This window comes from Aulonocara sp. 'chitande type north' Nkhata Bay, linkage group LG15, assembly GCF_057382095.1.
Source record: "Aulonocara sp. 'chitande type north' Nkhata Bay isolate Kocher_YH1m ecotype deep benthic linkage group LG15, A_spYH_male_GT1.1, whole genome shotgun sequence".
NCBI classification, from domain to species: domain Eukaryota; kingdom Metazoa; phylum Chordata; class Actinopteri; order Cichliformes; family Cichlidae; genus Aulonocara; species Aulonocara sp. 'chitande type north' Nkhata Bay.
Genome location: NC_141358.1, coordinates 9,002,921 through 9,025,383, shown reverse-complemented (window position 1 = coordinate 9,025,383; position 22,463 = coordinate 9,002,921). Strand labels below are relative to the sequence as shown.

General features: G+C 38.9%; 2 protein-coding genes and 1 non-coding gene across 10 annotated transcripts in view; 2 read left to right on the top strand and 1 right to left on the bottom strand.

Annotated features, from left to right (window-relative positions):
- The first annotated feature begins 5,585 nt into the window (after positions 1–5,585).
- Positions 5,586–9,059, top strand: rps12 (ribosomal protein S12). The gene is made up of 6 exons (XM_086263865.1): positions 5,586–5,678; positions 5,803–5,849; positions 7,074–7,190; positions 7,326–7,428; positions 7,723–7,824; positions 8,972–9,059. The coding sequence occupies exons 2-6, from the start codon at positions 5,836–5,838 to the stop codon at positions 9,032–9,034; spliced, it is 399 nt and encodes a 132-aa protein (XP_086119991.1). The 5' UTR covers positions 5,586–5,678; positions 5,803–5,835; the 3' UTR covers positions 9,035–9,059.
- Positions 7,532–7,615, top strand: LOC147312470 (small nucleolar RNA SNORD100). The gene has a single exon (XR_015125237.1). It is a non-coding gene; the product is annotated as a small nucleolar RNA SNORD100 (small nucleolar RNA).
- Positions 9,060–11,493: 2,434 nt separating the features above from the next.
- eya4 (EYA transcriptional coactivator and phosphatase 4) overlaps positions 11,494–22,463 on the bottom strand; it is a 50,389-nt gene continuing 39,419 nt past the window's right edge. For 3 of the 8 annotated variants that reach the window (XM_086263858.1, XM_086263859.1, XM_086263860.1), the window contains 6 exons: positions 19,079–19,168; positions 18,466–18,524; positions 18,025–18,185; positions 17,515–17,629; positions 17,190–17,311; positions 12,401–15,651 (listed from right to left, as the gene is read on the bottom strand). In XM_086263858.1, coding sequence (XP_086119984.1) covers positions 15,362–15,651; positions 17,190–17,311; positions 17,515–17,629; positions 18,025–18,185; positions 18,466–18,524; positions 19,079–19,168 — 837 coding nt within the window. In that variant the 3' untranslated portion in view covers positions 12,401–15,361. The other 5 variants (XM_086263861.1, XM_086263864.1, XR_015125013.1 and 2 more) reach the window with 4 other exon arrangements.

The following is a 22,463-nucleotide window of genomic DNA, read 5'->3' as shown; positions in this document are numbered from 1 at the left end:
ACTCTCGTTGTTCATATTTGTTATAAGACTGTCGAATAGTAGTTAAAACAATAAAGACCTATTGTGCCAGTATCACCATGACTCTTTCTTGTTTGTTCAGAATAACGACTGAGAACATGGCATTTTAGCGCTACCAAAAAGTGATTGTGGCCTATAACTTGTCACTGAAACAATATTTCGGCTTCAAACGTGTTGGATATATTCCAGAAGGGTTACATGTGATATATTATATCCCAAAAACTCTCCAAGAACTGCTGAATAACTTGTACAGGAACAATAAAACTGATAATATGCCATTTTCAAGCTGCCAAAAAATGATTGTGGACTATAACTTGTCACTGAAACAATATTTCTGCTTCAAACTTGGCGGATGTCAATTAGAAGGGTCATATGTCAAATATTACATCTCAAACAGTCCCTTAGAACTGCTGGATAACCTGTAAAGGAACATTAACATTGATAATATGCCATTTTCAGCCTGCCAAAAAGTGATTGTGGCCTATATCTTGTCACTGAAACAATGTTTCTGCTTCAAACTTGGTGGATGTCATTCAGAAGGGTCCTATGTGACATATTATATCTCAAACACCTTCCAAGAACTGCTGAAAAACTTTTAAAATAACATTAATACCGATAATATGTCATTTTCAACCTGCCAAAAAGTGATTGCCACCTATATCTTGTCACTGAAACAATGTTTCTGCTTCAAAATTTTTGGATATCATCCAGAAGGGTCATATGTCAAATATTACATCTCAAACAGTCCCTCAGAACTGCTAAATTACCATTAAGGGAACAATAAAACTGACAATATGCAATTTTCAACCTGCCAAAAAGTGATTGTGGCCTATATCTTGTCACTGAAATACTATTTCTGCTTCAAACTTGCTGCATGTCATTCAGATGGGTCATTTGTCAAATATTATATCTCAAACAGTCCCTTAGAACTGCTGAATAACTTGTACAAGAACAATAACACTGATAATATGCAATTTTCAAGCTGCCAAAAAGTGATTGTGGCCTATAACTTGTCACTGAAACAATATTTCTGCTTCAAACTTGTTGGATATATTCCAGAAGGGTTACATGTGATATATTATATCCCAAAAACTCTCCAAGAGCTGCTGAATAACTTTTAAAAGAACATTAATAACGATAATATGTCATTTTCAACCTGTGCATAAAAAGTCAAATTTCAAAAATGTTAAAAATAATACAAAAAAAGGATAATGGCCAAATGGAAACAGGTGGGAGGAGATCTGCTTAAACACATTAAGAACACCAAGTAATAGGAAAGACAAAACAAACGGTAATAAAAATGTCATTCCAATACAGCACTTATTAATTGAAACGAAAACCAAAAACAAATAACAATTACATCCAATTAAAGAAGAAACCACCAGTTAAAATTTCAAAATGTGTTCCATGATTTCACAATATCATTCTCACATTACATATCTGTGTCTTATTAATTCACATAGTTATTTATTTCATCTTGACCTATTTATTTATTTAATTTTGAACACTTTGGAGTTCCATAGGGTATCATCTTAGGTACACCTTGCTAGTACATGGTTAGACCCCATTTTGCCTTCTGAACTGCCTTAATTCTGTGTGACACATATTCATCTGACATTTTGTCCATGTTGACATGACAGCATCACACAGTTGCTGCAGATTTGTTGGCTGCACAGCCACAATGTGAATCTCCCCATCCTAAAAGTGCACTGCTGGATTGAGATCTGGTGACTGTTGAGGGCATTTAAGGACAGTGAACTGAGTGTCATGTTTGAAGAAACCAGTTTGTGATGATTTGTGCTTTGAGGAATGGAATGGTGCTTTGTCCTGCTGGAAGCAGCCATCAGTACACATCTGCACACTGTGGGATGGACACTGTCAACTGCATTACTCAGGCAGGCTGCGTTCAACTGATCTTCTACCGATGTGGAACTACACTCAAAGGCATCTGGCCCTAATGCTTAACACATTCAATGCCACTTAAATCACCTGTCGTCCCCATTCTGACGCTCAGTTTGAACTTAATGAGGTTGTCTTAGCCATGTCTACCCTACTAAATGCATTGAATTGCTGCCACGTGATTGGTTGATTAGATATTTGAGTGAATGAACAATTGAACAGGTGTACTTTATGAAGTGGCTGGTAGGTATATTTCACTTGCGTGTTAAAGAGTCTTATTACTTTGGAGGCCAGAGGGTCTGAACATTATGAAAACACTTCCTGGCCCGTTGTATTAAATATTGCCTTTTTTCTAACATTAGTGAATATCAGTAACAGAACTAGAAAAGAGAATTAGAGAATACTTATGTTTGTAATGGACAACAAGTTAAGCACATATTGACATCTGGGTAAATCATTGCAGGATTTGAAATTCTCTGATGGGAAATTAGATCACATCTTTATTTGAACAAGAAGGCAACACGCATGACCTGATAAACAGGGTGATTATGTCACAAGCAGGATAATAGTCTAACAAGTAGATAGGCATAGAAATAGTGTCATTGCATTGCTAGGAACACAGTTATCAGTTAATGCGCAGCTGTTGTGACCTTATGTTCTTGCTTTAAAGCAGTACATATCTAAACTTAGTGGCATTATTAAAAGCGTTTACTTTAATGCATCACTTCTCATGAATGACTAAATTATTTTGACCAACCTTTATTTAAATATTGCATTAATATAATTAAAATTGTGTCTAAGCACTTAAATGTGAGTCTGTCCTTAAGATGTACTTGTTTAAGTTACTGTGTTCGTCTCTGCAAGATATAGTGTGAGGGTAAACTATGATGTTATTTTTGTCATGTTTCGGCTGTGTGCAGGCAGGAGAGGACCCAAACTCACGGGGAATAAACTCAAAAGCACTGCTTTATTGCAGACTCGAGGAAAAGATACAGAATTAAACTATACTGGGAAAATACAAACTAAACTTCACAGTGAGGCACACAAGGGAACGCACAGCATGAGGGACAACGCAACATGGAACAAAGCGAGACTCTGACATAAATACACAGAAGGTAATGAGGGAAGTGGAAGCACATGGGGAACACAGCTGTGTCATGATCCTGGGCCATGTTGGCCCAGTATTCTTAGTTTCATGTATTTTGTTCCTTATTTAGGCCATGTTTCCTGGGTTGCTCTGTTACGTTGTTCCCTAAGTGTTTTCCCCTTGTGAATCTTACCCCCTGTGTGCCCCTCTGTGTATTTGTGAGCCCTAGTCTCTCCTTGTGTTTATTCCATGTTTTCCCCAGCCTGTTATGTCTGTTCTCCCTGTGCTCTCTCTCCTCCTGTCTGAACCTCCGTGTACTTCCTGTTTTACTTTGATAATCTCTCGTCTGTATGCGTCATGTTATGTTCACTCCTGCCCTGTCTCGTTATGGTTATCTGTGTCAGCTGTGTTCCCCGTGTGTTAACCCTCTGTGTATTTATGTCTGCGTCTCCCTCGGTTCGGTGTCGCGTTCTCCCTCATGACTGTGTGCCCTTCCGTGTGTTTCCTTGTAAGTCCGTTCCTTAGTTCTTCCCAGTTTAGTTTCATGTTATTTTGTATCGTTGTCATCTTTATCAGCAATAAAGCTGTATTTTGAGTTCAGCCCTGTTTTCCGTGAGTGTGCGTTTGGGTCCTATTTCCTGCCTGCCACACAGCCAGATCATGACAAGCTGAGGACAATTACACATGACAGCGCGTAGAGGACATGAAACTGAAAATGCTGACACCAAGACACGGACCTTAAACATAACACAGAGAGTACACAGAGAGAACATGACGGAAAGAGGAAAACACAGAACATGAGGAGTATGAACAAAGCACAATAACTCACACCACTATATACACGGTCACACAGAGGGAGACAAAGGGGGATAAAGACATGAGGGGAAATCTAGTAAATTAACCTGAACAACTTAGGACCCATAGAATAACAAATTAACAAATGACACAGGAACACGGGAAAACTAAGAACGCTAGGTAAAATGACCCAGGATCCTGGCAATTTTGCTATCTTGTTTACTTTTTCCCCCTGTCTGAATCCGGAATGACTACATCCCGTACAGAACAGGTGTAAAAAGTATTTTGATTTGTTGTAGTAAAATGAAGAATGGAAACTCACTAACAAATTTCTAAACTAATCATTTATGCGAAATGAAAATTGGTGTGAATTTGAGAGAAAAAGATTCAAAAGACAAATTCAAATTCAAATTTTATTTGTCACGTACACAGTCATACACAGTACGATATGCAGTGAAATGCTTGGACAACTGCTCGTGACCTAAAGAAAACAAAAAAAGGAAAAGGCTATGCATAAGATAGGAAATAAATATGAAAAATTAAAAAGGGAAATAAATATGAAAAATTAAAAAGGGTAAATTTTACTAGGAAGGAATAAAATATAAATTAAGGTTAAAAAGGAAATAACTGTACAACACAAATTAGAATGAAGGGTAAATTTAACTGGGAAGGAATAAGATAAAATATATAAATTAAAGTTGAAAACAAAATACACAATATAGAACTATATAAGAATGTATGAAGAAATATAAATAAATATATACACAATAACAGCAGCTGTACAAGTATTAACTGGAAATGAAGAATATAATGTCCAGTGTTGTGCAATCCACATCATGTCTTCTGCAGTGCAAATATGCTTAAATCCAGGCAATTCTTTTTGACTTTAAAGCTGAAATGATAAAATCAGTGTCTAATGTTAAAGCAACAGAGCTCCAATGAAGCTCAAGTACAATAAAATGTGATGCAGTCTTAAATCATGCATTATAAAGTTCTCTGCAGAGCAATTTATTGCTGTAAGTAGACTTTAGAGATGCATAGGGCCCCCGCAGCCACTAGGGGGCAATTTTTTTCCACTTCACTAAAAAGCCAGGAAGTAGCACGGTCACGGTTTAATGTGGCTCCTTTAAAAATACAGCATCACTCTTCCTATGAATTTGCTCTGATTATCTACACATCAAAGAAGATGCTTATTTATTGTATTGTATGCTGTTTTGTTTTCTACTCATCTCATGTTGTTGTTTCCATATTCATGTGAGAGCTGGTTAAATGTATTTATTTATTTATTAGTTGGTAGGGGAGATCATATTTTATGTTATTATGTTTTCTATTGAAAAAATCTATTTCCTAAAATTAAAAAAAAACAACACATTTCTGAGGAAAATTATGCATCTTTTGCATTTATGGATTATTATTTACGTTTTATCTTTTTTTTTTTTAACGTTTTCTTAAAGTTTAAACTTCTTTGGTTTGCTTGTTTTCCTCTAAACATGTAAAGGAAGAAAATTCCAGTAAGATCAAAATCCACTGTTTCTGAGGAGGATCAGTGTTTACACTGTGAAAATGTCCAATGGGAAATGTTGAATGACATTAAGAAGTACCCCATATGACGAGTTTATCTAACGACATGAATAAATGTGCATCTGTCCTTGAGATGTATTTGTCTGAATTGTGTCTGTGGGTCATAAAACGTGTTTTTCGCCGGTATTGGCAGGCCTGAATAATATCTAGGAGGCAACTTGTAGTTTCAGCTGTTAACTAAAGCTACAACAGGCAACTTAGCTGGCGCCACAGTGAGGCGCAGATGGGGCCTGCTGGTGTTAAATTCGCGTCGCGGGCTTATGACGTCCTCTTTACTCGCTGCTTATCTGCAGGAAAGGTGCGTTCCCTCAACTCCTGACACAATCGTCTGGATTAATCAAACATCCTAAGTTGTACATTCATAAGAGTTGGCGCTTTACAATGGATAATAACTTTTATATCACATTTCTTCTTCATTGCAGAACTTTTAGTTCACCATCCATCGCAAATCTACAATGGCCGAGGAAGGGTGAGCAAGACATTTCTGTATGATGACATGATAATAAAAGTTACTTAAACGAGCCGTAGTTAAACTACAGCTGAAATTTGTTTAGGAGAGGATAGTGACCTTGTAAACATAAGCTTTTTGGTAACAGTGTGCTTTATAGCATAAAAGAGAATATTTCACATGAGACAAGTTGCTAGCTTAGCAGGGATAGAGGTTCAGTTATACTACCCCCACGCATGTAGCAATTTACTATAAAATTGAATTGAATAGCCCTTTATTGTCATTGTACATGTACAACGCAATTGTACAACACCAACTGTGTAGGAATAAAATGTAACAGGTCACCAGCCAGATAAATTGCAAACAGGAGAAATGTATACAGTCACAAGAAATGTGTGCAAAAATGAGAGAAAGGCACATAATAGAAAGCTCATAGATAAGTCATGTCCATAGTCCGGTCCAGGGGGCTAATGTTTAACAGGTTTATACAATCACACAATAGTAAATCTAGTTTAAAATTAACCTGAGATGCTGATATGCGGCAGCTTCACTGACGTTTACAATTCTTCTTCCCTTTAATGATCACTAGTGTAATCACCTTGATCTTTGTTATATTGTTCTTCATATGTGAATACAGTCAAAGGGTTTAGAAGTAGTAGTCCTGCCTTTAGTGCAGCTATGTATGAAAAATACATGTGGAGTCTTAAACAGGCATGTTTTTCAGTAACTTGAAGTCTTCTCACTGATCTGAAGTATTTAAGGGCTTTGACATGCTAGCAGTAACTTATTTGAAACCTAGTGACAGTGTTGTGTAGAACACTGACTCAGTTGGCCTTTCTTCAGCTCAGATTTAAATGATTGAGAAGCCAAACATGTACACCTTGATGGAATATATCATGTCGTCAGCAGTCTGGCTGCAGTATTTACAACTAATTGTAACTTGGCAAGAGAGGAGTTCCAAACCGTCGTAGTCCAGTTTAGATGCAGGAAGGCTTGATAAACCTGGTATAGATTTAGGTTTTTAGTCTGGATATTATTCTGAAATTTCATTATTGTGTTTTTCTGCCAGCTGAGCTTTTGTGCATGACTGATGATCCCATCTTTTGTCGGATACCCCTTCACTCTACAATGAGTGAGACGCTCGCCGCTCTGACATATGCCAAAAGCTCAGCTGAAGAGGCCCCAATTTCTTGTGCTCATCTTCCTCAAAATTTTAAGATTTTTTTTTTATCTTACTTCCAACAGCAGTCCTGCCGGAGGTGTGATGGATGTCAACACCGCTCTCCCTGAAGTGCTCAAGACCGCACTCATCCACGATGGCCTAGCCCGCGGTATCCGTGAGGCTGCCAAGGCTCTGGACAAGTAAGTCTTAAACCTTTTAGAGAGCTTTAACTTAAAACGTCTGAGCCATCCTATCAGTTTAAAGTGTGAATGGTATAATGTAGTAGCCTTTTAATGTGAGTTCTTTTTTTTTTTTCCCCCCCTGTTCTTTCATAGACGTCAGGCCCATCTCTGCGTCCTTGCTGCCAACTGCGATGAGCCCATGTACGTCAAGCTGGTGGAGGCCCTCTGCGCCGAGCATCAGATCAATCTCATCAAGGTACTGAATTTGCTTGGGTTTGGTTTGATGTTCATGGACAGTTGGACTGCGTTCTTCTATTTATTTTTTTTAAACCAGTTGCATAAAGTGAATGTAGCACTGCTGTATCGCTGATGACAATTTGGCTCCCTCTACTGAACACTGTGAGGAGATTGCCAATTGTTACCCAATTTCTGTCTGAGATACAGTTGAGCTTGGACTATAATGCACTATTCTACCCGTGCTTATTATTATTTTTACTGTGTTGACTTAAATTCATTCATGAAGTTGAAGTGACCTTTTAAACTCTGGCAGGTTGATGACAACAAGAAGCTTGGTGAGTGGGTTGGTCTGTGCAAGATCGACCGCGAGGGTAAACCACGCAAGGTGGTTGGCTGCAGCTGCGTCGTTGTTAAGGTAATTATGTTGCTTTCTTTCTTTGGCTAGTCTGAATTCACTTGATTAGCCTTTTGATCTATATAGGAAACCTTAAATGGGAATTCAATGAGATCCCTCTAACATAACAGCGAAAGAAACAGAGTTATGAGTTAGGACTATATTTGCCAGTCAAGTGCAGTTGCTGTGCCTCATGCCATGCAGCTGTTTAACTCCTGGCTAGAGAGGAGCCAGCGTACAAGCCCCGTCATCTGCCTGTGGTGTCCGGGGTCCCTAAGGATGGCTACATAGAGTACCAAATGACAGTAGGCAAAAAAGGTGCTATAAAGGCAATCCATGCAATTCCTCTTCCCTTTAATGATCACAATACAACTTTATTTGTCTAGCACATTTAAAACCAGAGGTAGCCAAAGTGCTTCACATCATCCAATAAAACAGTAGTAAAGTACAAAAGCAGATAGCAGAGAAGCTAGCAGGTGGAAGGCATTGATTAACCAAGTATACAAGTACGCAGATAAGCAAGCAAGACTTAACGATAAAAACAATAAAACAATATAGGCAAAGAAAGTGAAGGGCAAGAAAGTACACTTAAAAGGCATGCTGTAGGAGGCCGGGAAGGCTAAGCTAAAAAGGTGGGGTTTCAATTGAGACTTGAAGGTCTGGATTGAATCAGACGTGTGAATAGTATGATAGTATTATAAGTAAGCAGTAGGATTTTGAAATCAATGCAGTGTTTAATTGGAGGCCAGTGAGAAATGGGGTGATAGACTCAAACCTACGATTACCAGTTAGAAGGCGAGCCACGGTGTCATCACTAGTGTAGTTATAAAATCAGGGTTGGTGTATTTAACTCAGTCTAAGCAGCATACCTATACCACAGCTGCAGTAAACATGTGTGCCTGAACTAAATGAAATTCAGAGGTGAGTTGTGTTGACACGGTGTAACAAGCTGATCACCTCCACACTGCATTGAGCCATAATTTATGACAAAGACTGAAACAAGTAGTGTTTAAATATATCTGGAGACATGTTAATTATAGCTCGTTATGTTTCCCTTGCGTAATAAACTTACATTTATTTCCAAATGGCTGTTTAATGTTTGCAGGCATACATGTCTGTGATGTTGGGCTCAGTTGACCTTAATTTTATTTATTTATCCCCCCTACAGGATTATGGCAAGGAGTCCCAGGCCAAGGATGTGATTGAGGAATACTTCAAGTCCAAGAAATGAAGTGTCAATAAAACAATGAAATGAAGCTCTGGAGTGTGTTATTGATTTGAGTTGCTTGGTTGGATATTGAGCATTATTTTACTGTGTACCAATCTTGTTGCTTGGTTAGTGCATCATTTCATGAGCTCTTTCTCCAAATTGAGAATTTCAGATTTATTTATTTTTAATTTTGAAAAAGCTCTTTGCCCTCTGGATAACATTGTTACTGCTTAGCCAGAAAACGTTGATGGTCAAGCAGCATGGATCCCAAATTTGTGAGTATGAACGAGTGAAACTTGAACCGTGCAATGCGCAGTTTTGAAATTCACACCATTGGAGCATCTAGTAAAAGTTCAAATCCTGGTGACCTTAACTTGACCTCAAGTTGAGTCCACTTACTATGATTTAGGCTCCATGGAGTGTTGCTGTCTCTTAGCTGGTTTGACTGAAAACTAAAAAGCCAGTCAGATAATGAACATTGTTGAAGCTTTCAAAACATCTTTAAAAACTTATATAAGTGTAATACTGAATGCCTCCCAATGTATTACATTGAACAGAGCTTTGAAATGTTAAAACGCAAACATCAAATGAACACTTAAATGGAACATTATCCAAGAAAGAATATAAAGGAATAACAGTTACGTAATTGGAGAGAAATGAAATAGTTGAGATGAATACCATCGAAGTAATTGGTTTTCTAGATTGTTCTATTTGCTATAGTACTAGTGTCAAAAAATGACATGAAAACCAGTTCTAATAAACAGCGCTTATGTATTATTATTTATTTATTTATTTACATAAAATGATGCATGTGAAATCCTTTTGCACGAGAAGCTTACCATTTACCTTGTGCAGCTTGGCAGGTTTGCATACGTTTCCTCAGGTTACAATCGAGTACACCAAAAAGCCAGACTATCACGAGTTTGTTGCATAATTCTTTTATCAAGTATGACTTGAAATATTTCAATCCTTTGATTTTGGAATTAATTATAATGGGTTATAACTCAAGGAAATCATACATCAAACCTGATAATTAGAATATTTCCTAAGATCATTAATTTATAACACAGAAATGCCCAGCTTCATTTAAATGGAACTCAATGGAGTCTCCTTTGCCTCAAATTACTGCATCAGTTTGTGGCCTTGCTGAGTTGATAATCAAAGTCCAGTTTGCTTTGACAGCAGCCTTCAGATTGTCTGTATTTTGGAGTCAGATTATTTTTCCATCTCTACAGAGAACACGTGTTCATGTTAGATTCAGTTGGGAAGGTTTGGTACTGCAAGCAGGAGCCAGGTTTTGCTGGAAAAAGGAAATTGGCATCTCTATAAAGATTGTAAGCAAATGGATGCATGAAGTGCTTTAAAATCTCCTGGTAAATGGTTGTATTGACTTTGGACTTGATAAAACATAATGGACCGACTACCATCAACACTAGTATTTGACATGAAAATCCAAATCATCAGACTGAAAAAACTTCACTGGGTGAATCTCCACTCTTCCTCCAGACTCGGGGACCTTAATTTTCAAACGAAAATCCCAAATTTACTTTAATCTGAAAAGATGACTTGAGACCACAGAGCAGCAGTCCATTTCTTTTCCTCCTCAGCTCAAGTAAGATGCCCCTCGCATTTCTGGTTCAGCAGTGGTTTGACATGAGGAATGTGACATTTGTAGCCTCTTTCCATCTGGTGTCTCCTGCACTGACACCAGCCTCGGTCCACTCCTTGTGATGCTCACCCAAGTTGTTGACAATGCCCTCAAGGCAGCGGGCATCCCCATTGCTTGTGCACCTTTTCCTACGACAACTTTCCTTTCCAGTCAGTTTTCCATGAATATCTGTTGATACAGCACTGTGAACCAGCCTTTCAACAGTGACTTTCTGTGGCTTACCCTTCTTATGGAAGGTGTTAATGATCATGACCCGGAGAACTGTCAAGTCAGCCGTCTTCCTTAAGGTTGTGGGTACTTGAGCAGACCAAAAGAGTGTTTATACTGCTTGAAATCAAGTATTCTGATGGTTTTTATGAGCTATAAATAAACCGTAATCAAATTAAAACAAAGGCCTAGAATTCTCCAATGTACATAAAATGGATATTGAATATGGGACAGTTATTATTCTGAATTTAGAAAAAAAAATCAAAATATTCTATTGTTTGTCATCTCTCTCAGTACATCAGCAGAATAGGAAATCGTACCTGTGTGGTGTGTGTGTTTGTTTTTTGGGTTTTCATGTTTTTTTAAGCAAAAACCATGAAAATAACCTTAAGAGGAGTCAGGTATGCAGTATAAGGTTCAAAGGCAATCTGTTCAGGTAGAGCACAATAGGGATGTTAAACTCTTTAGGCTCAGTGTGCTCACTAACAGATTGCTCTCCCTTCTTATTATAGCCCTGTCATTTTGTGACTTTAGTTTCAGAGTATCACAGGTTGTGCTAAGGATCTTGTTTCTTTTATGAAAGAAGATGCATAGGTCATGTGGATAAGTTTTCTCCTTTATATCTACATACATAGACATTTCTGAATAAAGAAAAGACATTCAAACACATTAAGGCACAACACATCATGACGCACATCTTCAAGCCCCACCCACCAGAAAGAAAACAAAATACAAAAACCAGAAGGAAAAAACAAAAGAGCCTCAAAATTTCCAATTATTTGACCAAAAAGAAAAACAACCCCAAAACCCTACCACTGTCATGTAAGTTTATTGTAAATAATTTACACAAATTTCTACCACAGACTGCATTCTTTTGTCGTGATTATTATACCACTGGGAACAAAACCCTTACAAAAAAAAGCTGTTATCCCAGTATACATGATATGGTCTGTACAGAGAAGCCTTCAAATTAATGCATAGCCAATGATCTTCCCCCCCAAGTGATGCCACAAGTCCTCATTTCCACCTGGGTGCTCTGACCACAAACTAGATCTCAAGGGAAAAAAAATATCCTCCCAGTCCAAGGAAGGTCTTAAGCCTTGACAGTTTTAGCCTGCTACAGCTGCAAGAACAGCAGACTGGATTTTCAGAGGTCTGTCCCCAGCATCAGGACCAGGGGGGCTGAGCAAGGATGTGTCGGATAGCCTTTTCCTAATCCCACTTTCCTCTTCTTTACCTCCTTTAACCTCTTAAGACCGTTACGAGTTTGTAAATCCAGACATTCAAAAACAAGACAGGAAACGAAAGTAATCACAGAAACACTTGCAGTGTCGTGTGTTCTTAAATAGTTATACAAAAGAAAGGGGCTGCCTGGCTGACCGTGTCCATGTGACAATGCAATGAGTCCATATTGCTATAATAGTTACAGGTACTCAAACTCCAGTGCTTGGTGTAATGCCAGCAGGTCAGAGTGACTTGATATCCTCCAGAAAGGCATGTTGTGCTGCGGAGTGGACACACATCATTAAAATCAGACGTACAATTATCACTGTTGCACACCACCACCGCCTAACCACATGCAAGCTACACTACTGTAGCTTGTAGCTGCACTGCAAACAAAAATCCATGCATTTCTAAGGCTTTAAGACAAAGGGTGGCATTTTGGGAATTATGCTTATCCTTCTGTTCAGAAGGTTACATCAGATGACATAATTTATATCACTCATCTCTCCCCTCTTGGTGAAGCTACAGCCAGCGGTTCGTCAGTTTAGCTTAGCATAAAAATTTTAAAAATAGGTACCTTAGCCTTAAAAAAAGCACAAAAATCTACAAAGGGCAATTCTCAATATCACCAACTTAATTGTAACATATATGTATCAGCAATAATATGTACAAAGAACTTTAAAAAATGTATGAAGGATAACAAGATTTGTGCTGATGATGTTAGCCTCTACTTTGACTGATGCTAGCCTCTACTTTGAAACACTCATATAACCCATAGAAAATCCCTGCAGCTGTTGTTTTTGACTTTTGTTTTCATTATAATAAAATCAACAAGATATAACTAAATTGGTGAGCTGTAAAGACTAAGAAATTTTTACTTTTTAAAACACCAGTTTCCCCAATGTTTCCAGCCTTTATGCTAAGGTAATTTAACTTTTTGCTGACTGTAGCTTGAAGTCAATAGTTTCCTAAAAAGCTTTAACAGTAGTGCCAAAATTGTATGTGGGAAGTTTTTACATCCTGTTCTACATTTTATTATGTTTTAGACTAATCTTGAAATGAATTCAGTTTTTTTCTAAACACAGTCTACACATAATACTCCACAATAACAAAACAGAGTTTTCAGAGTCCTGTGATACTGTACTAAAATTAGAGACAGAAACATTGTCTTCATGCGTAACCCCAAAAAACTGTTGGGTCACTCTGTGAAATGTGAATAAAAACAGAATGCAATGATTTGCAAATCTCATAAACCCATATTTTAATAAAGATATTAAACTGAGAAAATATACCATTTTATGAGAAATGTTGGCTTATTTGAAGGTGACGGCAGCGGAATATCACAAAAAAGTTTGGATGGGGACAAGAAAAGCCTAAAAGTGGTGCTAAAACAAATATCTAGATGAAGAGTTTGCTACTTATCAGGTTAACTTGAGGCAGGCCATTAAGATGATTGGGTATGAAAAGAGCATCAGGTTGAATTCAGTTTTATTTATAAAGCACCAAATCACAGCAACAGTTGCCTCAAGGTGCTTTTTATTGTACAATATTTAATATGTGCATTGAAGGAGACATCCTGGTCAAAAAAGACTCCAAGACTCATCCCAGTGTTACTGGAGGCCAAGGTAAAGCCATCCAGAGTAAGCATCTGGTTAGACACTGTATCTTTAAGATTTTTAGTACAATAACCTCAGTTTTGGAAGTGGAAAACTGTTCTGCAGTCAGATGAATCAAAATTTTGGTAAAATGGATTCAAGAGTGTTCAGTTCGAAAGCCTGCATTTCTGATGCTATGACACTGGACTGTGTGAAAGGAACAACATTCCTTTCCCAAAGGTCCAGGAGCTGGTTTCCTCAGTTCCCAGACATTTACAGACTGTCGTTAAAAGAAAAGGGGATGCTACAGAGGTAAACATGACCCCTGTGTTGTGAATAGACTGATGACCCAGTGTCAGATAAGTGGCAGAAGATTGATGGATGGATGAATGGATGGATGATAACAAACCTGTTGTTATGACACTCACAGTTGTGGCGCTTCCTACTTTTATTAAATGTTCTCCTTGTTTCAGCCAAACTCCGTAACTGGGACGGAGGCCATGTAACTAAGAACCCAGTAGTCACTATGAATAAAATCCTTTGTAGGGATGGGAGAAACATTCATTAAGACAGTAATCCAATCTGATCTAAAATAAAGACAGACGCATGGAGGAAACTAGGCACTGGGCATCACCTCATTAATTCCAATCCTACAGTCAAAGACAGAGGTGGCAGCATTATGCTCCATCAGTAATTTTCTGTCAAGTACTGGGAAACCAGTAAGGATAGAGGGAATGATGAAGGCAGAAAATATAGAGAAATCCTGAGTGAAAACCTTTGTCAGAGTGCTCAGGATTATATTTCAGCAGGAAAAAAAGGCCCTAGTGCAATGCCAAAAAAGCACAGGAGTGGCTCTGGGAAAACTCCTGGACTGACCCAGCCAAAGTCCAGACCTAAACACCTCTGGAGAGTCCTGAAAATGTCCGACTGAGCTGGCTGATGTTTAACAATTTTGCTAAGGAGAACTGGAGAAATCTTCAAATGAAAGCTTGAAGGTTCATTTCCGCTCGCTGCTGCCAAAGGAGCTTTAACACAAGTGAAGGGTAGTCATGCAAATGGGTTATTCCAGGTTTTTATTCTTAATAACTTGACAAAACACTTCAAAATCCTATTATACTAGGTTCTTGTGGAGTATTGTGTGTAGACTGATGGGGGCCAGGAGGGGGACTGAACCAATTTTAAGATGATGCTAATGTTGAAAACCATCCAAATCCAATGTATTTAGTGCTCAGTAAGAAAGTTTAAAAAAAAAGAGTATATCCCAAAATGCAAAGCCATCTTTTAACAACCCCAGCACCCAGCACGATGAATGAAACCCAAAGCTGTAGAAGAGAGGATTAAGAAAATATTCTGGTGTAGCAAACTTAAAATAGATCACTACTTATCTCCCTTTTTTTTGTTATACAACTACAACATCAGTTAAAAACACATAACAGGAGACACGTCACAGGATACGGCAGGATCATTGCTCTGAACAAATGAGGCCGTTCACAGCCCAGTCAGCGTGTACATTTACACAGCCATTCATTACACAATTGCAGATGCCAATGTCAATCTAATAAAAATCTGTTATTGACACAAATTTGGAATAGCTGACGCTGAAAAAGCTGGTGCAAAAATATCCATCAGCAGCTGAGGCTCATTCTCAAATTTTCACTCTGACGGCTGCAAAAGTCTCCTGTCACCCCATGAAAAAAACAAAACAAAAACCAAAGCAAGTAGACCAGAAAAAGTAAAGGACCAACACAAAACTGCAGCAGCAAAGAAAGGCGGGCTTCGTCCAATCAGAGCACACGCTGTGCTGAGTAGGCGGGGGTCACGGTGAGGTTGCGGGTCCATTACCTTTTTGGCCGCCTGTTCCTCTTCCACACCGTCCCCAATTACAACATACACTACTTTCCTGCCAAACCTTTGCATTATGCGTTCAAAGCAACTCTCTTTTCCTGCAAAAAACAAATAAACAAGGGGGAGGAAGGAGGGTCACATGGTCAGAGGGGTCAAAGTTCAGGTGTCATTTGTTTACCTGGCTGGCGGCATGCTCTTCATCCTTTCCATCGCCAATCACAACATATGTAATGTTTGTGCCAAAGCGGGAGACTATACGCTCAAAACAGCTTTCTTTGCCTGGAGACAAACAAATGGCTTTCACAGGTTTTTCCTTTGTTTAGATTGAAATAAAACACAGGAAGAGGTAGAGCTGTGCGTACTAGGGTGAAGTGAACACACACACAAACACACAAGATGGTGTCTAGTGATTTAATAGTTAAAAATAGCGTACCCAGAAGTGGCGTGGCATCTGACCTTAAACACTAGTTTTTAAAGATATCAGATTGTTACATCTGTTTGAATCAAGGCATATCACATAGTGACAGACACATACATTTCCTGAGTGTTGTATCTTTCTACCCAAACCCCAGTCTGAGTTGTTTTGTTTCCACTCTTCAATAAGTCAGCACTGGCCATGGTTGCGGTACACTGTCACAACCAGCTGAGGTTAGAGTCCGTTCAGAGTGTAGACGTGCAGCCTGAGCGACATGTGTGTCGAGGCCAGATCGGGAACGCACGAGCTGAGTGCGGATATAATGCTGGAAGAATACTGTAAGTGTGGGGATAAGTAAGTCATACTAAAGACACTCAACACCCACACAGGTGACTTCGCCTAATGTGGCAAATGAAACATCTGCTGGGTGGAGCTGTGTTTCGGATTGTGTGACGTCATCCACCTCAAAAAGATCATCTTCCCTTTCAATCAAAATCATTGACATTAGTAGTATAAGAGCACACGTTTAAATTAGTCTTGAGTCACCCCTTACTTGCTTCTATCTATCCAGATTAGCTTGCAGTTTGTTTAGCAATGGTCTCGATATTTATTTATTTTTTGCAGCTTTTTCATCATTTTCAGTCGAGTTCTTATATCTGATCATTTTCACAGGGATGATTTTTTTGCTTGTTAAGCCATTTAACATCTTAACACTGACCTATGAGTCATTCAAGCATAAAAAAAGGAAAGGATGCAGTAAAAGCATACCTGGATTTAAAACACCCACACACACACACACTCTATTGACGGAGAGGGGGAGATTTGAATGTCTTTAAGAAGCCTGGAGAACTATTCCTGATGACTGCTCAAGGAATCTACCAGAAAGCCTAAATAAGAGAGTCCAGGCTGTGTATAAAAGTGGTCATATTAAACACTGACTTTCAAACTTGTGTGAATTGTACAAATGGACTGTTTTCCCGTGTGTGTTTACGCATGTTTTAATAAATCATTGCACCTATTTCCCATTTTCCTAGAAAAACAAAGATATGAGGAGTGACTCAAGTCTTTTGCACAGTACTGTATCTATCCAGTTACTATTTTATGACTTCTATTCCATAATATATTGTATTATTTAATTCAGTCCATGAATGAAATCATTAATTTAGTCTTTGTTTTAAATTCATGGACTGTGTACAGATGCGTGTGTTTACGTGTGCTTACCTATTTTTGTTGCACTGTAAATGTTCTCAATAGGAAAAACAGATCCCAGACTATATAAGAGAACTTTGGCCAGCGCTGGTATGAGCTGTGTTGTGGTCACCAACACATTTACACAGTTACTCCTGAGGGACAAAGAGAAAGAATAGGCCATATTATGCACAGTGGAGGTGGGTAGGTAAATGCATGAATAGATTCCCGAGTGCCTCTAGTGTCCACTGGTGCTCAGGTCCAACCCTAACTCTTAACCACGGAAATCAAAGGAAGAGAGGACTAGAAGAGACATTGCCATCTGTGTAAATCGTGGAAATAAAATGGAAAGTGGCACCTGGAGCTGATTATGGACAGGGACTTGAGTGCGTGGGTGAGCCAGGAGTCAGTCAGAGCTTCCACCTCAGCTCTGAGCTGCAGCCAGGCGTCTCTCTTAGCAGGACCCAGCAGACCTAAAACACAGCACCAACTTCTTTACTCTATAAGCACTCTACAATGCACTCCAATTTTATTTGAGCATTAAAAAATAAGCTGTATTTGCTGTATTTGTATCTGTGTCTATACTGTTCCACTATTTCATTGCACAGTGTTCCCTGTGACAGCAAGGGACTATTCTATTCTTCTATTCTGTTATTAATTAACTTTAATATTTAAATAGTCCTATACAAAGTTAACCCCCCCCAAAACAAAACAGTTTTTTAACATCTAATAGATGATCAGGACTGAATGCTCCCCCCTTTCCCAGACAGAGTGTGAATATAATTTTAGAACATTTCAACTCCTGTAGAGTTTAACTAAAGTAAAACTCATTTTCAACTCCGTTCTGAGTCTATTCTGATTGGCTTACCCCCCACATTGTTTTTGTACGTGCTATACAACTCTTTGACTCGTCGGTAGCGGAAGGCCAGTTTCCTCATCCAGTCGACTCCACCGCGGACGCCCGTAGCCAGGCACAGGTTTGCGCTGGTTGCAGCTGCATGGAAGCCATCAGTTGCAAAACTGTAAGTACTGTCAATAATAATAATATGTTTTATTTGGAAATCTGCTCTGGTAGAAAAAAAAACAAGATGGTTATTTGTATTTTGGTATTGGTATCACAAACACAACGGCAAGCATTTATTTGTAAGAATGCAGTTAAGTATCATCTACATACTTTTAAAATTTTAGTCATCAAGTTAATATTAAAACACAAACTGGACAAATGTTGTTAATGTTTATCTGAATATATGATCTACAGAAATGAATGAATACTACAACTTTACACAAAAGTTAATTTTTAAATAATCACCTTAAGTCCTGGCCATTGTCATCTGATGACACGTCATCAATATGCACCTGATCACATTCCTGTATACAGATACACATAAAAATAACAATTATTGCAAGCACAATGTGCCGAAGATAGAATATAGACATGTTGTGACATTTACAGTATGTTAACTTCATTTTCACCACTAGAGGGCAGCAGTTGTATCTAACTGGGTAATGGTTTGGACCTCAGGCTTCCTCCCACAGCCCAAAGTCATTATGTTAATTCAATTCAGTTCTATTCAGATTTTATTCCTATAGCACATTTAAAAGCAACAGAGTTGACCAAAGTGCTTCACAATTAGTTAAGAACAAGAGAAAACAATAGAGAAACAAATACAGATAAACGAGAAGACGATGTATTAACTTAAAAGTCAAAAGTTAAGATAACTGTTGATTGGAAATTGGCTTTAGATGTGACTGTGAGCACGAATTTTGACAGTGATGTGCCCTACCGTTTGCTCAGTCCAAGCTGGTGTATGATAAGGTGTGTATATCAAATCAGTGGAACAATGACATTCTCAACATTACGCTTTGTGCAAAAGCTAAAGACGGAGCAAAAACTGTTGACAATGTTAACAGCTGTGACTCACCTCCAGGTCATTAAAAAATAAGTGTGTGTCAGCCAAGTTGAAGATCATCTCTTCCATCCTCAGACCCAGTGTTACCGCCATGGGAGGGTCCTAAGAGAAGAGGAAGATAACATCATCATGACATCAACATGACAACAAATTTCCAGAGTTAATACTTACTTCCACCTCAAAAACCATTTTAGACCCCCCACCCTCAACAAACCCCTATTTGTATACTTGGTACGTTCCGCTCATCACTGCAGACGCTGACAGACAGGTTGCACTTGTTCTGTCCCATCAGCATTCCTTACGTTTTGAGGGGGGGGAGAGAGCAAGATTGTGTCCCTCCATGTGTGTGTGTTGCAAATTGTAGGTGCCCTCAAAGGGAGATGCCTGGAGTGTATGTGGTGTGTGAATGGTTTGTGTGTGTCTATGTGTGTGTGTGTGTGTGTGTGTGTGTGCGGGCGTTCTGGAGAACGCGGCCTGCACTGCCAGGCTAGCGCTCAGCTGCAAAAACTATCATCTGTGATAGGTCAGCAAGGGTCGACAGCTTGCCGCACGATTCGCTGACGCTGTCAGACGACCAGAATAGAAAGAAACTAACAGGAAGGAGAGCGAAAGTGAGCAGGCGAGGTGCTCAGGCACGGAAAGCGAGAGAAACTGGCGGCATTCATGAATGTCAGAAAGTGCAAAAGGATGTGCATCTTAAATCAGAAATTTGCTAACGGTGAGGAAGACTGAGGACGATCGCCTAAAGTCTTTTTCATTTAATCAAAACTGTCACCACATATACTTATGAGTTCTGTACCATAACAACACATGTTACTGAAATTTGTTATCTCTGACACACAGTGAACGACAGAGATTGAAGAGCATCTGTTAAATCTCCACTATGACTCATCACTGGCTATATTCTACGCACATACAAAAGTCAATAACTCCTACTTGTTATTGCTAAATAACTATTATAATATTACTGCACAAAAATCCAGATGCACTCTTCACCTTCGCTGGTATCACTTAAGCTCTGGAAACTCAACACTTCCTCATGATGTGAGCAGCATACTAAGTATAGTAAGAAACAGAGAGTGAGATTGGCTTGTGCGATAAAGACGTCTATGCTTGTATTGACAAAAAGGCAAAACATCATTTGGAGCAGCTGTATCCTCAAAGCTCCATGAGAGGGGCACTTAGGTCTTGTGGTTTCTATGTTAATAGTGTAAACACTATTTTGGGTGAGGTGTGAACAGACACAGCTGCTGCTATATTTCTCAAGGGCAGCGGCAGAAAACGAGGTGAAAAAAATTCTCTCGCAAATATTTTCAGGCAAATATTAGGAGGCATATCCTTTTTTTTTTTAATGCCGATGATTTGCCAGTTGTCATGAGCCATGCGGGTAATCTGACGTGGCGTGCTATGAGAGGGTACATTAAACCCCGATTTGAGTTCTTGGAAACATCTAATTCACTAGTTTGCAAGTCAAGACAAATGCAAAACCTCACTTCTTGATATTACCATTCAATTCAGTGCTTCTCTACAGAAAATACAACACAAAGAGGCTGAATTATCCATCAAGACCACGTGTGCCCTCGCTCTAAACATGGCATTTTACAACTCACCAGGGCCTGTCTTATGCCCATTAAATCCCAATTGCCAAACCTTAAAGTCCACAAATGCAGAACAACTAGGAAGCACATCAATGCCTGCAAACCCTATTTGTAAAAAGCCTGGGCTCCTATGGCTCAATGCAAGTCGGGCTCCAAATTGTGCGTACGCTGTGCCAGCTTTTGTTCGACTGCCAAACAGCAATATCAGAACGGATTTATGATGCAAAGTCCGTACAGGCAGGTTGGTGGCCACGCCGGTGCCCACAGGAAACGACATCACCCAATAAAAATCTGCAGCCTTGGCTACGCGGGACGACCACAGATCAGTTCCAAGAACATTTTTTATTAAAATAAAGGGAACTATAAACAGGGATGCTGTTATGGGAGAAGGAGAGACCACCAAATAAGTTCACAGAGAAAAGCGGAATAAACATCAGCCCAAGTAAGAAATTAGCACATTAAATTATCATTCAATTAAAGAAAGCATTGGCAATTTAAAGACTTGTTTTATAATCCATTAGATTATCATCCCAAATTGACCGTAACATTCCTGAAGTGGCTGATGTCATTTTGAAAAATCTACAGAGACAAATGAAGCTTATTCACTTTGCGTGCTCATTGTGAAAATCAAAGTAAGGATGGAAACTCTGGTTTCAGAGATGGTGTATGAAGGTGGAGTATTGGTCCCTAAAAATCTGCTTCACTGATAGATCCTCACTACATTATATAATTTACCAATTTATGGTAACTTACCAATTTTAATCTATCTTTTCAAGAAAACATTAACTTTCAAAGCTAAAATTTAACCTAGCATTTAACGTTATTTTCCACCTGTAAATAAGAAGAGGTGGGATGTGTTTTCAGAATGTGGCCATGTACCACCAAAAAAAAGCTCCACACCTCACTACACCACAGGGCACAGTAGCCTGAACAGTAAACCACCACCATATATTTTCTTCAAGAGAGTAAGTATACCCTTGATTAACTATGCAGCAAGTGTGAGCGCCCTTATAACAGCAGGAATTTTAGCTGTTTAATAGTGCAGATCATTCAGGTGTGCCCAAATCTCCCCAGCAAATTCACCTTAAAGTTATACCGTGAAATGTTCAGACAAATAGCCAAAACCCCAAGAGCTACATCTTAGACTTTACAGGTCTGTGGTAGCATACTAAATGCTCATGACAATGCAATTAGAAAAAATACTGAACAAGAATTGCTAGCTTGGAAATGTTACCAGAAGAAAGGCTCCCGGGCAGGGTGAACATGGAGGCAGAATTTAGGGATGTAAAGTTGCTTCTGAACAAACCACAGGAACTTTTAGAACAATGTCCTTTGAACAGACGAGACCAAAGTGGAGATGTGTGGCCATAATGTGTGATGTTTAGAGAAAATCAAACACAGAATATCAGCACAAATGCCTCATACCAACTGTCTGCCACAGCGGTTACACAAGGTGATGATTTGGGTTTGTTTTGCAGCTACAGGACCTCGGCACCTTGCAATCATCGAGTTGACCATGAACCGCTCTGTATACTAAAGTGTTCTGGAGTAAAATTTGAGGCCATGTGTCTAGCAGCTAAAGCTGGCCCAAATTGGGTCACAAAAAGGACAATGACCTCAAGCACAGCAGCAAATCGACAACAGAATGACAGAAAAAGGAAAAAGAAAAAACAAACAAACAAACAAGGCAATCAAAGTCCAGATCTAAACGCCACTTAAGTGCTGTGGACATCAAACAATTTAACAAGTTATTGCTGCTAAAGCTAGCTCCACAAACTATCGAATCATTTGGTGTACTT